This window comes from Thermobia domestica, chromosome 1, assembly GCF_964235325.1.
Source record: "Thermobia domestica chromosome 1, izTheDome1.hap1.1, whole genome shotgun sequence".
In the NCBI taxonomy this organism is placed as follows: domain Eukaryota; kingdom Metazoa; phylum Arthropoda; class Insecta; order Zygentoma; family Lepismatidae; genus Thermobia; species Thermobia domestica.
In genome coordinates, this window is record NC_137454.1 from 70416736 (window position 1) to 70434466 (window position 17731).

Genomic DNA, 17731 nt, shown 5'->3' on the forward strand with positions numbered 1-17731 from the left:
CACGAAGAAATTAAATGTCGACTAAAAGCAGGGAATTCGTGTTACTATTCGGTTCAAAATCTCTTGTCGTCGCGAATTCTGTCGAGAAATTTGAAGCTTAAAATATGCAAAACGATACTCATGCCTGTTGTTCTGTATGGTTGCGAAACATGGTCGCTTTCTCTGAGGGAAGAATATAGACTGAAAGTGTTTGAGACCAAGATCCTTAGACGAATATTCGGACCAAAGAGGAACGGGAATGGGGAATGGCGGAATCTTCATAACGAGGAACTACATAGTTTATATGGTTTACCCAATATTGTTAGGGTCGTCAAGTCTAGGAGGCTTAGGTGGGCAGGTCATGTAGCTAGAATGGAAGAAAGTAGAAACGCTTTTAAAGTCTTGACTGGAAGATCAATCGGAAAACGACCATTAGAAAGACCTAGGCGCAGATGGGAGGACAATATTAAGATGGATCTCGCAGAGATAGGAATACAAAGTAGAAACTGGATCCAATTGGCTAAAGATAGAAGTCAATGGAGAGCTTTTGTGAACGCGGCATTGAACCTCCGGGTTCCATAGGCCATAGAATTAGTTAGTTAGTTAGTTAGGAGGGGGGTATATAAAAATGATTGAATATGACCGATATTAGTATTGAATCCATGGTTTTCGGGGTCGCTGAGATGAACAATGACATTTCCTGTGCCTTTTAAATCCAAATTTAGCCCCTATTAGTACTCCTGAGGGGGATGATAACATGTAAAAATAATTAAAAAGACCGATATTAGTGTCGAATTCATAGTTTTTGGGGTCCCTAAGTTATTTAGTGACAGTTTTGGTGCCCTTTATATCCAAAATGAAACATATTCTTCCCTGCGAACAACGGGAATTCTGCTAGTGTTTAATAATTTGTACTTTAAGAAAGATTAATACTGCAAACTTGATAACCTTTTATTGATTTCACATTTCGCAAAATTTTTCCTGTCTTCTACTGGTCCTCAATTTAAGTGTACCACAATTTATTTCAGTGTAAGGAAGTGAAATTATTTAAAACGAAAAACAGAAAGAATGTATTTTTCTGCTGTGACCTAATAGTGTGCATAACTGTGATTATAAAAGGAAAGATAGGGTAAGATAAAGCATTTAACTAACTTTTGTATCCATTTGTTGCGTTTGAGTTTTTATATTTTGCTTCCTTATATAATACTTGTAAGATTACAAAGGACGGGATCTTCTGTTAACGTAGATTCCGAATCACGACCAGGGGCCTATTTCTTTAAAACTACTAGTCTTGTAATACCAGTGTAATTTTTTTTCAAAATCAAATATTTTACAATTGTATATATCATAAATCATGACAAATTAGAAATATCAGCATTAAAAAAAAGTCTTTCAGTTTTACGTCCCACGATTTTGCTGTCTAGACTAAAAGAGATGGTGATAATGAGAACTGAATGCAATGGTGCAATGAATAAAATGGGAGGAAATGGGAAAATCACGAGAAACACCCATGAACACGATGTTTGTTCACCATAAAGTTCATTTGGCGCTGGCTTGAATCGAACCAAGGACCCCACGCACCAGAGGTGAACCCTCTACCACTGAGCCACCATGCCTTCATGTATCAGCCAGCATTAATATTTAGAAATGACTTGTATTATTATTCTACAGTAGTATTTCTACTACGGAATATTTTGAAATGAAATAAAATTAAATATTAGAGCTTAACATTCCACGATTGTGCCCGTTAGGACAAGGAAAACGACGATTAAAGCAGGTGAATACTTATGGAAGAATTGGTGGAATGAGAAAGTGGGAAGAAACGGGAAAACCAAAGAAAACTCATGGACACGAAGTTGTCCACCCAAACTTACTTCGCCGGGGATCAAACCAAGAACTTCACGCACCAGATGTGAGCGCTCTGCTACTGAGTCGCCGTGCCCTCCTACAGAATATTTTAGGACTTATAAAAATATATTAAAAGACTAATAGTTCTGAAAAATAGGCCCCTGAGCTAGATACCAGTGCAGTTCGCTAATACTTATAACATTATGTAAGATTAAATCTCACAATATAGGTCATTTCTCACTGCAATAATTATCTCGTCTTCAAGAGTGATGAATAGAGACCGGATGTTAGGCAAAATGCCTATTCTTTAATATTAAAGATATGATCAAAAATAAAGTTTTAAAGTTTATATGGGGGATTATAATTTCGATTTAAGCCAATTTTATTTTGCCTATTTTGACCTTTACTGCCTAAATAATTGTTTTAGTGCCTAATGTTGCCTATTCTATGCATTTTCTTCAAAATAATCCTTCATTGCGAAAATATATAATTTATATTAATTTATATAAAATAAATAATACACAAATACATACGTGTATTATGTGTTTATAAACACAGGCACGTGGTACGTTACAATATATATATATATAAGGTGAACTTCAAAGATATATGCATACTTCGGATTAATTATATCAAAAGAAGACAAAAGTCCTTTTGTATTTTGTCGAATTCCGTGTTGTGTACGAGTGGCAGTAGTGCCAACTTGGAATTGAAAATCGAATCTTGACAATTGGGACGGAACAGATAGATGTGCACATACTTTGGGAGGTGATTCGTAACATGGAAAGAAGACAAAACGTCCTCTTGAATGTCAAGAATCACCTCCCGAAGTATATGCACAATTTTATGTCTCGTTCCAATTGTCAGGATTCGATTTTCGATTCCAAATTGGTCCACCTGTCACTCGTTCACGACGCGGAATTCCACAACATGCAAAAGGACTTTTTGTCTTCTTTTCATGTCACGAATTACCTCCTGAAGTATGTGCACATCTTTCAGGTTCACCCAGTATATATGGAATTCATAACAAGCTTCGTTTTTATATATACAATAAAAGAAATTAATAACAAACAAGTATATTTCTATATTCTTTAAACATTATATATGACTTGAATCTATTTTTTAATGGTATTGAGTATTTATCTTCATTATTTCGAGTTACATTTTAGTGCCTATTTTACTGCCTATTTTTTAAATTTTTAGTGCCTATTTGCCTGCCTATTTTCCAGGTTTTTAATGCCTAAACATCCGGTCTCTAGTGATGAATTATAGGACAACTGCCACCAACCCTGGCTTATCTGTTCGTTGCATGTGATTATGCTTTCAAATACGAACCTTCACTTATCAGAAATCTACAATTGTACTAGGAAATATAATCAATGTTAATTTCGAAAAGGAACCAGATTAATTAGGGAGCATAGTGTCGTGGTTGGTACGGCGTTTATTTTCGAAGTGGGCAGCCCGGGTTTGATCTGTCGAGGTGGGAATTATTTTATTGTTGTATCCTATCGTTCCAGTCAGGACCGTACTGGCCAGGTGGGAAACTGGGAAATTTCCCGGTGGGTTTTGAACAATGAATTTATTAGTAGGCCCTCCGTCTCGTGTAGCAAGTACGAAAAGGCACACGTCACGTAATCCTTGCATATGGGAGTAACGGAACGGAGGACGATTGCCGGCAGTACAATCCGTTAATCCCATACCAGAGTTGCCAGCCCATGATGTTGCGAAATAATCTTTCACATATTTTGTAATTCAACCCTTGAAAGGTTTCTGATTTCCCACTCTGTTTTATAATTTTACTAATACTGAAATATTCAGCTAAATTGAAATCTCAGATGATGCCATAACTTGAAACTAAATAATAATTTACATTTTTCTGCACCTTGTTTTTCGGATAGAAAATATGCAGGGCCGGAGTATGACCATTGGGGGCCCTGGAGGGGGAGGCGAAACTACAAGGGGCCCCCACCGAAAACGTGTATGGCCCTCTCTCAATATGTCCAAAAGAGTGACAATGTTTCAGTAACTTTTAAAATTTTGAGGGGCCCCCTTGGTTATGGAGTCCTGGCTAAAAAAATGAAAACTCGGTCGGAGTGACACTCCCGGACTCCCTTTTATTCTTAGATGAGGGGGCAGTACGTACGTGCACTGAGAAAAAAATGTAGGTGGCGTACTTAAAAAGGTAGGTTACATGCGTATTTCCTGTAGTTTTTGGACTTAACGTACAGTAAACGTATAACTGAAAATGCATGTTTTATAATACTTTCCGTATAAGTGTTCCATCTATACGTACTTTCCGTATGAAACAATATAGGCGGTCAGGATCTCACATACAAATGGACGTATATAACATATAGCTGACGAAGGTTAACATAAGTATATGCATGTGATATACGGAAAACTGTTAGATTCAGACATCCTGCAACGGCATGATGTAACATCTAAGGGCAATGTGTATGTAACATATGGATAACGTATGCTCCATACTGATTTCTGTAGTAAGCAAGAGGATTCCGTATATTTGTAGAATTAACCGCTGTCCGGAGAACGAATTTTTCTGTGTTTGAGTGGGGCCCCTAGAAAGTACCTTCCTGGATTGCAGTACAGCCCTAGTTCCAGTGTAGCCCACAGTTCACCCAAGCTCTATAAAGTGAGAACCTGGGAGAAAGGCGGGCGTAGCGTGGCGCTGGCTGACGACGTCACTCCCTGTATGCGCAATGGTCTAAGAAGTGAGGGACCACCGTCACAAGTTTTGTTTCTGTGTAACTGTGTAAAATATTGTGAGGACTATTATAATTAAGTGTATAAGAATTATTCAAACTACTATGACTATCTTCGTGGATTAGGATAGCACATGAAGGATTATAGCCGGTCAGATGGAGCACATTGACTAGTTAATTTTCCAAAATAATAATAATAATAATAATAATAATAATAATAATAATAATAATAATAATAATAATAATAATAATAATAATAATAATAATAATACATCAAAATATTAATATTTTTGTCAGTTGTATTTGACACCGAATGTCAATAAGATATTTTACCTACTGGAAGACCTTATTCCATCTCTTACGTATTAAAATGTAGCCATGAAAATTGTCTGTAACTAATTTTAACATTGTACATGACATGAATGCAAAAGCTATAGTGTTATTTCAAGCATTTCAGTTCAATGACGACACGTATATTCTGCACCGGTAAACTGAACAAATTGATTTACTCCTCGTTGCACATAATGCACAAGCTATCACGTTTAATGAATTTTTGAACTGTGTAGTTAGTTGTGGACAAGCTAAATCAATGACTCGTTGTGTGACACAATAGACTGTATATTTTTACACGTGATTTCTTACTATCATAAAAACACTTCCACGGTACATACATAAATTTTGTGTTAATTGGACTGTTTTACAACATGAATATGGAACCTAAAATTATTTTAATTATCCATATGAGAACTATCTAATTTCATTTTTTTTTACTTTCGTTATATATTAATCAGCTTTTTTACAGTTTTAAGTTTTAATAATGAGATCATTTTAGATGGAAAGAGAGAAAAATTAATGATTGCTGAACTAAATCTTCAGTCTTTGCGCATCTGTTCCATGAAGACGTATTTCTCGTTATATACACAGTATGTTCAAAAATGGAGTGCCCAAATTCTGGGAGGTGGTTCCTCATATTATCAAATGAAAGAAAAAAGTTCTAATAAACATGTGTCGAAAAACGTTTCCTTCTAGAGTTTATAAGCTGCCGAAAATGACTCTAAATAAATATTAAAGCTCCATAGCTCGAAAACTATAGGACTTATTTTAATCGGACCAAAACATTACATAGGAACAAGTACTCCCTCTATCTAATTATCCATGTTTAACAATCCTAGGGTACTGGAGCAACATTTTCCCGTTCCTTCAAAGCTTTAAACCTTTGAAGATAAAAATAATACTGTGTGTGGTTGCATAACTTTTAAAAATAATATTGGCTGTTACATGAAAGAGAGAAGTGATATTAATCATTTTCGATTACTAACGGAGAAATGATAAATTGAATTTATTTGATTATTATCATTTATCCTTAATCAGTACTTAAAAGCGTTTCCCGGTACCCCAACATCCTCTATACAATTCGTTGCGCCGGTACCCGAGGATTGTGGAACATAAACATTTAAATAGAGAGTATACTAGTTCCTATGTAACATGTATAAGGTTAAGAGTACATAGACATACATACATTAATGGATAGAAGAATGTTCAAAGTTATAAACCCTCACCTATTAGTTCCACTCAGTGCCTACAGGGCGCTGTGGTTTGTTTACGAGAAAATAGCCACACCCAAGGAAAGTAATTTTTTTGTGCTGCAGTGTGCATTAACTGAATCCATTGTTGCAGTGCAGCGTGCATTTCGTTGTAAGTTCAGCAAAGATTCGTTCTGTCGTAAACATATTTATAATTGCTGCAAGAAATTCGTAGAAGATGGTTGCATATGCAAACGAAATAACTACTTGTCGTTATCGCACGTCAGATGAAAATGTTCAGCATATCCGAATTGCTTTCGAACGCTTTGAAGAATTTCGAACTATGATGCTCATGTTGAACTCATAAAATAAAATTCCGAACTTTCTTCTTTTCGGTGATATATCGTATGTCTTTCTACATGTGTTTCTATTGTCCTTCATTAGAAATGAATATTTTAAATCTGCCCCTAGTTTTTGAATAACGCTATATGTGTGTGTGAGTGTGTGTAATAGCGTACGCAGAAATTCATTAACATCATAAGTTCATATAATTTCAGGTATTTGTATGCATATTTTAATATGCTAAATATTTATTAATACATAATACCTTGTTCAAGGGGACAATTAAACCCTGAAATCCCCGAAACCTCCTTACGTACGCCATTGGACGCGTTAAAGTTACAGTGATACATATCCTTTATAAAAAAGAAAGCCTTAAGGTTAGTTTAAAGAGACAAGTTTCGCCGATGGGTGTCACTACAGTCTTTGTATTTCTTTCATGTATTTTTCACCTTTCACGAAACCTCATAATTTCTCTTACAAATTTCAACCTACATACTTTAAATTTCTAGAGAAGGAACTGTATAATCTATCGAAGTCAACAATCAGTGCTGATTTTTATTTAGAATTTTCTTCATTGTTGAAATAGCTTGATTGTTGAAATTGATATCCAAACTTTTAACAATGGAACTGTTTCAAAATTAAGAAAGTTCTAAATAAAAAATCGGCACGGATTGTTGCCTTCGATAGGTTATGCAGTTCCTTCTCTAAAAATTGAAGTCTCTGGGTTGAAATTTGTAAGAAAAATTGTATATTTTCATGAAAGGTAAAAAATACATGTGTGTGTGTGTGAGAGAGAGAGGCCAAGACTGTAGCAAACATACAGTCGGCAAAACTTGTCCGTTTACAAACCAACGTTAAATACAGAAATCAGATCTAGATAAGTCAATCTGTTAACAGAAAACTTTACGTGAGAGTTTTATTCAACTGATAACAGGTGGCAGCGGAAGTTCTAGTGATAAAGTAAAGAGCTGTTTTGTGTCGGAATTTATTGAGGTACATTTTGCATTAATTTATGGAATAAAAAGAAAATATGACTTACACCACTACATCTTTAACCCGCCCATATATTGAAGACCTTTGACCCAATAATATCAATTTTACTTCATCAACAAGTTAAACTTCCAAACTCGCTGTTCGTAGCTAAATAATCGGTGATTTATTGTTGATATTCGAATAGAGCGCTACAACGATTCCCAGAAAATTGTTCTAATCGTCATTCGAAAAGTGAAAGAGAGAGAGGAAGATGTTTCACGCGTTTACCTACACTATTATTGTTCAGTACATACATTAGAATCCAGTCTACAATATTGTCCGGGTTTTCTAGAGTTCTTGTCTCGATATGGTAACACCAGAATTCATGACTTATCTAATTTTCCCTCAGAATTCACAGTAGATGGGGACCCATAAGTTAAAAATGATCTCCCTTTTTTACTTTACTACCCAATAAGCAATTTGATTATTTCCTAGATGATAGGCAACTTAACAAAGATTAATATATCGTTGGTTGCATAATCCTTAGGCGTTTCATTATTACTTAACTGATTAAGTACAGGGTGTTTCAAAACAACACCGACAACGTTTGGGAGGTGATTCCTGACACGAAGATAAGACAAAAAGTATAGGCCAACCTGGGTGCATAAATACTTCCTTTCGGAGTTATAGGCTGCCGAAAACATGAAAAATGAACTTTAAAGGTTCATAGTTCCAAAACTATGGGACCTACCGTAGCCGGGTCAAGACCTCACTTAGGAACTAATATATGCCCTATCCAAAAATTCATGTTTCAGAATCCTAAGGTACTCACGCGTCAATTTTTGTAGAGGGAGTTTGGCTATAGGCATATAATTTGAAGTACTCGCCAACTACTTACATAAAAATTGTTGCGGAAGTAGCGTAGAATTCTGAAACATGGAGTTTTGGATAGAGCACATATTAGTTTCTAAGAGAAGTTTTGACTCGACTAAGATAGATCTCATAGTTTTGGAGCTATGAACCTTTAACTTTTTTTAATGTTTTCGGCAGCCTATAACTCCGAAAGGAAGCATTTGTGCACCCGGGTTGGCTTATACTTTTTGTCTTATCTTGGTGTCAGGAATCGCCTCCCAAAGGTTGTCGGTGTTGAAATACCCTGTATATGCTATTGATATTACTCCAATAGTTACTTCTTGTTAAAAGTAGAAAGCAATGTGATTGGGCCAGAAAAAGATTGGTACCTTGGGTTCAAACTTAATCTATTTCATAACGTTGTTAATGAACCGAAATGTTCGCGAACCGAAACCATTGAAATCAATGGAAATTCAATGTATTATTGGAACAGTTAATCGATTGTAGGAAAGCACCTCTCGCTGTTTATTGACATTTTGCTCTATGTTAATCGACGTTAAAACCGGAATTGATTCATTTCTACCACTTCCGGTGGATGAATCATCTCCGTCAACGAACTCGATTTCTAACGTTTGGTCCACTACATCCTGGCCAAAATTGATGTTCATCCATTAATGTAGTTCTTGAGATTTTTCTCTCTCTCGGATGAACGTTCACACGGACAGACAGAGAGTAAATATATAAAAGTTTTTTTTTTTTTTTTTTTACGGAACTCTCTGTTATGTTTATTTATTTAAATATGTAATGCTAATATTGACAAACTATTATATCTGGACATATTTTTATATTTTCTTGTAGACATAATATGAATTGTATGGCGACGTAGGTATTCTATTTAAGGTAAATGGACACACTTTGTAGATTCTTTGCAAGATAATTTAAGACGCGAAAGAATTTTTATACTATAAAGTATTTAGTAAGAATGCCAAGGTGGAAATTGAATGATTACAACAGATCTTAATTACATAAAAATACATGGTGTTTCAAAACAACACCGACAACGTTTAGGAGGTGATTGCTGACACCAAGTCAAGAGAAAAAGTATAGACCAACCTGTATGCTCAAATACTTCATTTCGGAGTTACAGGCTGCCGAAATCATGAAGAAATGAACTTTAAAGGTCCATAGCTCCAATACTATGGAACCTAGCGTAGTTGGGTCAAGACTTCACTTAGGAACTAGTATGTACCCTCTCCAAATATCCATGTTTCAGAATCCTGCGGCACTTCTACAACAATTTTTAAAAAAGTAGTTGTTGAGTACTTCAAATTATATACCCGTAGCCAAACTCTCTATATAAAAATTGTTGTGCGAGTACCTTAGAATTTTGAAACGGGTTTTTGTATAGGGCACCTAGTAGTTGCTAAGTGAAATCTTGACCCGGCTACGGTAGGTCCCATGGAACTTTATGGACCTTTTGGAGCTATTGACCTTTAAAGTTCATTTTTTCATGTTTTCGGATGCCTATAACTCCAAAAGGAAGCATTTGTGCACCCAGATTGGTGTCTTGTTTTGGTATCAGGGATCATCTTTCAAACGTTGTCGGTGTTGTTTTGAAGCACCCTGTTATTGTGCATATATTATTAAACTGTTTTAAACATTTTTGATTCGGAGTATGTTTTGTACGTATTCTATTTAATTTCTATAACACTTTGAATATTTTAATTGAAATAAAATCATCCTAGTGGCTTTTATAAAATGCAATTAGGAAGGAATACTTTTCTTAACAACTCTAATTGCGATGCATTTATTAACTTAAAACAGATATAACGGTTTTTCTACTAAGACAGTTAAGTCACGAAAACATTTCCAAGAACAAAGTACTTCCTTTGAAGCTAATTGTCTAACGAAATTACCCATTTTTTTTTTCATAACAGTATATCGTAGGTATATAGTACATTAACTCGAACCATCTCTGTTAATTCTTAATTACAAGATACACTTGTCTTTATATATCTAGCCAGCAGCAACGAGATTTAAAATGTTTAATTAGGGCATGCTACTTAGGTCGACTAATTTATTTGGTCTGACATGATGGATAAATCTATTGTGTACTAGGTAAATAAATTAGAATCAGACCCATTGAGTCATTATTTGGCCAATTCACAAGGAAGGTAGTTGCAAAGGTGAGTCTTCGAGTTTCTGTCCCCTGCCCCTTGCATGTGGCTGTTGACTTGGAATGAATATGATTTTGCGCAAAAGATTTAAACTAAACATTTAGACTAACAATAAACGAAGTTCACATATAAGTCTTTTTATGTAAAAGCCTTTGGATATCATGCCGTTGGACAGACCGAAAGCAAATTTTAAATTTGTGGTTTTTTTATATTTCTCAAGAGGATTTTCTATTTTGTTACTGATATTTCGTACGTTGTATTTAGTTTGTTAAGGAAGGAAAATCATGCAATAACTTTTGAAATCTCTTTATTTTGAAAATCAGTATTTTAAATATCCTAATAAATGCCGTTATTAACTTGTGTGTTAAAAAAAAAAAAAAAATCTGGCAGACGTAGTAGTTTTCTGATGCGAGAAGGTTGGAAGAAACTTAATGCGAGGTCCCGAATTCGTCGTTCTATTCTAACCCTATTTTCAGATGACTTCAGAACCATATAACACTCTAAACATATTCTTTGGATTATTTTTGTAGTATACATTTGAAGATAATGTTATTATTTTAATCAAAGCAATAAATGATAATAATTCATTCTTTATTTTTATTGTAACGTCATTCTGATCGAGTAATTTTTTGCATTTTGTGGGATCAAAGTCACCAGATGTGTTAATATAATATGGTAATAATATTTCCTTTTATTTTGAGATAAAAAGTATAAATATTTAATTCAATGATTTATTGTATTTATTTCTTTATTTTCAGGTGAGTTAATATGCTTGTGGCTGATTTTTGCCTGGCCCAATCTTAGTTAATAGCAATGTAAGTATTAATTATTCCTAAAATGTTTTGGTAAGTTGGTTTGATTTTCACAATATTTTTTTTAAAAGAAAAAACTAAATTCCTACTTCAAATCTGTTTTTGGTATGTTTGAAACTTTTACAAAATAATGCTTTATGATTTATTGATTAACCTCGTTTCGAATGAAAATAACAAAAACAACACTAATTTTGTATACCTCTCTGTTTATGCTGTACAGTGTACACTGAAATACGAGACGTACAGTAGGAATAGAAAACCCGAACTAATTTGGACCACGAGTAGTTCGGATTTTCAAATCGTTCGGATTTTCGAAAATGACCAAGAAAATGCCATTTAGGCTAAAATATACTGTACGGTATGCTCTTTTATCGATACAGTGGCTATACAATACATACAGTAATTACAATACCGTACGTAAGGCTACTTAGACCTTACATTTAATGTTTCTGAAGAACCTGCTCGTACATTAAATTACACTGTCCTTGTAACTCACACAACTTGTATAGGCCTAATGGAAAATAAGGACACACCAAGGTCATTGCCTCGGACAGGGACAACCCTATAGTTTGTTTACCGTAAGACAACCCTAAGACAAAATGTAAAAAGCTTCTAGGGACCGCGTTCGGATTTTTGACGTTTGGATTATCGATGTCCTACTTTATTTCTGATATTAGGCGGAATGCACCGTTCTGTATTCCTACAGAAGTTTATTACGGTTATCACGCACAATACGAGGTATGTGATTATGCCTATGTTTTTTAACATTACTGTCATACTTCTTTTGTGTCCCACGCAACAACGTAAAAATTTATTATTATTATTATTATTATTATTATTATTATTATTATTATTATTATTATTATTATTATTATTTTAGTTTAACGTTTAACGGTTATTCTCTTTACGCTAAAGAAGGGTTAAGCAAGAACATATAAATGGAAGGAGGCATACGAGGGTTGCTGGAAAAGTTTTAGCAGACTATTACTTACAGTAACGTTAGTGGTCTGAGCAATTTAAAGAAGTACCTCAGAAATCTCTGTTGGGAATGCATGAACAGTTGCTTCAGCCGACGCAAATTGCTCACTTTGTATCTTGTTTTATGTGTGGGAACAAAAAGAAGTCACTAGGTCTTAAAGCAAGCGAGTGCGGACAATGTATCGTTAATTCGACATTTTTACTTTTAAAAAATCAACAATTTGGTATGTGGAGTGGAAACGCGTTATGGTGGTGAAGAATGATGCAGCGATTTGTGTTAGTTTCACACAAATCACTGATGACCTCTAGCAAACAAGTTATCTATCAATCATCATTCGATCTTGATTCTAAAGCTATGATTGCCACATGTCCGGTGTAACCGAAGAAAAAAGCAATCCTCGGCATTTACTTGATGGTAGCACTCCTAGAACAACGCCGTAACTTAGATTTTTATGGGGAGTCTGTAGGACCTCCCGCACGCCCCTGGGCCCGTTCCATACATGACAAATTAATTAAGGGGACAATATCGACATATCTCAAAGTCATACCAATACATATTATTTCTAGGGCACCTAATAGTAGACATTTTTTTTACTGAAATGGGCTCACGACTCATTTTTGTTTTATTTATCTTTTGTGTGCTGTTTTGTTTATGTAATGTAGTGAACCGGTTTGATGCTTCATTTATAATTTCATGTTCGTATCGTATATGAAGTAAGAAAATTTTGTCTTGAAGTGGGCCCCCTCGAACGGCGAGGAGCTTCCCTGGGGGGCAGTTTCCCCCTGCCCCCCCCCCACACACACACAATTTACGGTCCTGTCCTAGAATGAACAACTTTTGACGGTTTCAGCTCATTTTGAAACGTGGAAAACTGGATTTTCTTTTTAATTTCGTATTCGTGTGGGTAGATCCCAGTTTTGTGCTACAACAATTTTGAGTTGCCTTGAATTTCTTGAGCATTTCTTTACACTAATTAACACGAGTTTGTTTTCGGGTTTTGTTCAAGTTGTATAAGATCTAATGGCTTGAAAGTTTCCGTACATTCAGGCGACCATGGAAAATGGAATGTGTTGCTGTCTCAATTATTTGACGCATAACATCAATATTACTATCTACAACAGATGTGGATAGACGACCTTCACGAAATTCATTATTGAGAATATGCAACCACGCTGGAATTTGGAAAACCAAGTGGATGGTGTTTCGTCCCAAAAGCGGAATAAAGTAGCCCAATGCAGTGTTTCGGTGTAATCTGAAATCATTAAAAAAAAAAAATCACTTACTTTAAAGTGTCTATGAGAAATTTTTATTTCTGACACAAAACAACTTCCTCAAATTGCTGTGAAAATAAATGAAACGACTTTAGCAAACAATCAAGGATAAGTCTATTTTTCAAATTTTATAATAGTGGAACACTAGCGCCATTGTAAGTAGTAGTTTCCAAAAACTTTTCTAACAGCCCTCGTACATAGGATTCTAGTATTGTTTTATTTTTCTTAAATCTGTCCATCAAAATCCTAATTTTTTTCAATACTTTTAAAATATTGCAAAGAATAAGAGAGTAATAAAGTGGCTCGGTGGAAGACAATAGTAAGTCACATTTTCTAACATTCGAGCAAAGTAGAAAAGAAAGTTCAACATTCCCATTCAATGCAATGTAGTGACACATGCCGAACAAGGTCCTCCTGCCATCTACAGGTACATTTCCGAAATTAAACTACTTACATACACTTCTGTGGTCCGATCTCAACCCACTCCACCTAATGGCTCAATGACGGAAGTAGTGCTTACCATTGTCTTCTCCCGAGCCGCTCAAATGTTCTTGAGGAACGAAAGAAGTCGCAGAAAGTAGAGTGTTAAAGAACTGGCAACCCTGAAACTGTCTTGGAAAATCACTCTTTGGAAATATACCGTATCTGGTTCCACAAGAAATAAATAAAATAAAATTGAAATGAAATCTTTCAGTTTAGTGTCCCACGTTTATGCCTTGTAGGCTAAGGGAGAGGTTAAAGTAAGTTAATGACAGTGGAATAATTGGTAGAATGAGAATGTGGAAGGAAACGGGAGTAGTTTGATAAAATCCACAGACACGATCACAAGGTTGAAAGAATAAAAGTGTTTGTCATTATGATTTATTGGAGGGTAGATTTTGGCTGGGTATTTCGTATCCCACGATAATTCTTGAGCCCATAAATTCTGGGCAGCAGATTTGATTTCGTTAGCTTTTAATTTCGCTAACTCCCTAATTGTCCCCCTAACCCAGGCTCACACCCAGAAATTTTTGTTGGGAGGGTTCCAAGATTTGAGGAGAGGGTTCCAATACTACTAGCTACTATTGTATGGGTATTATTCTGCATCCGAAAAGACTGTAAGTAATTGTAAAATACTTCCATCTTTATTTTCAGAAAAAGCGATAGAGTTAGATTGTTTTTATAAGAGAAAGACTACAGATCAGGGGCGGATCCAGGACGGACTTCTGGGGGGGGGCGGTGGGTTGTAATACTGCTACTTAGAGCTACTTTTAAGAGCTCCAAGCTCTGGGATGGGTTTTATTTATATATAAAATAAAAAAAGTTTTCTCTTCTGGGGGGGGCAATTGCCCCGATCACCCCCTGGATCCGCCACTGCTACAGATGACGTGTAAGATCAAATTTTCATGCTACATCAATCATTTCCCTGTTAAACAAGGATAGTTTTATTGAGAAAGTGCACAAATTTATATTGAGTTAGGAAGTTTGGGGTGTCCGGCCCCGATGGACTGCCGTGGGTGCACCCTTGTTCCAACTCATTGCCAATAACCCTGGTTTCATTTTCATCGCGTAATCGAAACCAGGACCTCGGGCACAGTATAGCAATCTGTTTATCATCATTACGTTAGCATATTATTATTATTCCTCCGCCTTTCAAAAGAGAATTTTCGGGAACAGTAAGAAGTACAGAATAATTCTATTCGATGGAAATATACTGTTCCCTATATCCGATTGAAATTACACATTTAAAAAAATCAATAAACCTCTACATGTAAATAGACCTTTCGTTCGAGAGATAAATGACGTGAGTAAATTGATGGGTGACGCATACATATTTATACGATAGAAAATCAGGCTTTCCCGAAAGCATTTGCTTTCCGTATCCTGTTCGTTTGTGTTCACATTTTAAGACAGAAATCGAGGTCACAGTAACTGACCTTTCTCAAACGACCTTGAGCTGAAGTATCAGCAACGTTTTTTACTTTTAAATTTTCTTATGACATTTTTAATGGATTTTTTTTTTACATACAATATGGTATTTCTTAGTTATTAATTTTTTTGACACGAGAAGGGGTGGAGAAGATGATGCAGCGTGGCACCATTTCCCCTCCCTCTCTCTCTCTCCTCCTCATTTCCAATAACTTGAGGTAATTGCTTGGAAACACTGACTGTGTGTTTGAACCTTTGCCGCAGTGACTTTGGCGCCGCCTACTTTGCGAATGTTGCCCGCCAACTAAAAAAGAAAAGCCCCAGTTTTGTGATAGTGGATTCTGTGAGGCATGTCGGGAGGGCGCGTGGTGGAGCACGCCGGTCAGTCCACTCTTAGCAGTTTCACCTGACGTACACGTGAAGATATGTTTGGGATTGGATGCGAAGCAAGGACGTCATTCTCGGCGGTTATCCCCCTTATGTGTATTTGTGTATGAGAGTGCGTGAGTTCGCTTTTTTCCCGTGAGTGTGTATGTGTGTGTTAATAAGTGTATGTTATGTGAAAGTGTGTAATTGAACAGTCGTGCGAAATAAAATATAGTCTCTAACCTACCACTATATAAGTTTCCTTATTCATTACTAGTTTTAAAATATTTTCTTTTTGAAAAAATTGTGCCGTGTGATGAATCCAGTTGTGTTCTCTGAGGCGTGAATTTGATTAAATGACGTTTGTTTGTGTTTCCAAGAACCCGAATGAAAGACATGGAGAGACGGGTACGATTCCAAGACCTGGACAATATTCTTAGAAGCACATTTTTGTAAGTAATTGTCGTTATTTTTCAAACGGAGTTTGGAAGTAAGAAGGTGCAATTAAAAAAAAAAATCTTCAGCTGTAAAATTGAATTTCCCTATAAATACAAATCGAATTTTCTCAGAATAATGTCACAGGATATTGTCTACAGAAGAATATTCATTTAAAAAAATCAAAGATGAGAATCTTTTACCGAAAATATTAAGTAATAGTGTAAAATAAATCACTGCTGGCGTACAGCACCAGTTAGTGTTTCATATGTTAACTGTAGGAAATGTGCCACTACAAACTGCACCTTCTTATAAATAAATGCTTTTGTTATCGCTTTTTAAAAGATTTTTTTTTTCTTTTGAAGTGTTGCCAATTTAATCTCTTGAGTATGTCCTTGTTTGCTAGTAGACAAACTTACTAGCTTTCTTTACTTATCACTTTTGTAAATACTCGTTTCCACTTAATATTTGAGTGTTTTTTTTAACTCTCAATTAAAGATTATTCTTTTAATGTAGCACAAGTTAAAATTTTAACATGCTCAATATAAATGTATAGTATATTCTTAAATATATATTATATAATATTACAGATATTAGTTCTAAAGTACTTACTCCGCTACTTCAGAAAAGAAATATTCACAGTAAAAATTGTGTCCAGTAAATTTACAACGAATAATTAACAAACAGCCTGTCGTGAACCCTTCTACAATTACAGTGAATCTTGGCAGAGATGTTGACACTGAGATACGGATTACCACACTAAACTTTCTCGCTCGCATTTCTTAAATTAAATAATGTTATACTGCTTTTAAAAATCAGATCATTGTCCCCAGGATCGATTCCCAGTGGGGTCACTTAATCGAAAAAAGTTTTAAAGCTTTTTCAGGCGAGTCATCCTGATTGAGGTTTTCCTGGGTTTTCTTCATTCACACCAGGCAAATGCCCGAATGGTACTTAACATACAGGTTTCAGGCCACGTCCTTCTATCCCCAATCCTTTCTTCCTTCCCTTTTTCCGGACAGTGCGATCACCGAGGGACATCATCCCTCAAACGTGACGGGCTAATACGACCATACAAGTTCTAATCCTAATCTTAAATTAGCTCATGTCATACTGCAGTTATTACTTAAAAATATACCTATTAAATATTAATATAATCACCAGATTCGTTTTTAAGGAAACTTTCCGAAAAAGGATACTCCCTCTCTCCAAGAGTAAACTATCTCTGTTAATTTTTTTCCGGGAGAAATTACTTGTACCATGTTTTAGGTTGTTAATGAAATATGAAAAAGAAAAATTACATGACTCGTTTGTAAGAAAATTACCCGGAAAAACAACGTACCCACAAGGGTAAACTGCTCCCCTTCTGATTTTTGTTTTCAGAAAAATTACTTACGATTGTTAATTAAATGTTTGTTTTTGAAATATAAACAAAATCGCTAGAGAGTTATTGAGAAATTAGCTTCTTTAAAATTTTTCACCCTCCAGTAAACTAACAATTTGGAGAGTAGGAAAACAAATCGAAAAATAGGGATGCTCACGAGACA

At 35.3% G+C, this 17731-nt stretch overlaps 1 protein-coding gene across 3 annotated transcripts in view; it reads left to right on the forward strand.

Moving 5' to 3' along the window:
- The window catches only part of Ndae1 (Na[+]-driven anion exchanger 1), a 518135-nt gene that overhangs the window by 132857 nt on the left and 367547 nt on the right, over positions 1–17731 (forward strand). Inside the window, exon 1 of one of the 3 annotated variants that reach the window (XM_081758579.1) lies at positions 16131–16201. The exons of the other annotated variants lie outside the window; for them this stretch is intronic. Within the exon in view, the coding sequence (XP_081614705.1) occupies positions 16137–16201 (65 nt within the window). The 5' untranslated portion in view covers positions 16131–16136. Of the gene's footprint in view, positions 1–16130; positions 16202–17731 lie in introns of those variants that run through there. 3 annotated transcript variants of the gene reach the window in all.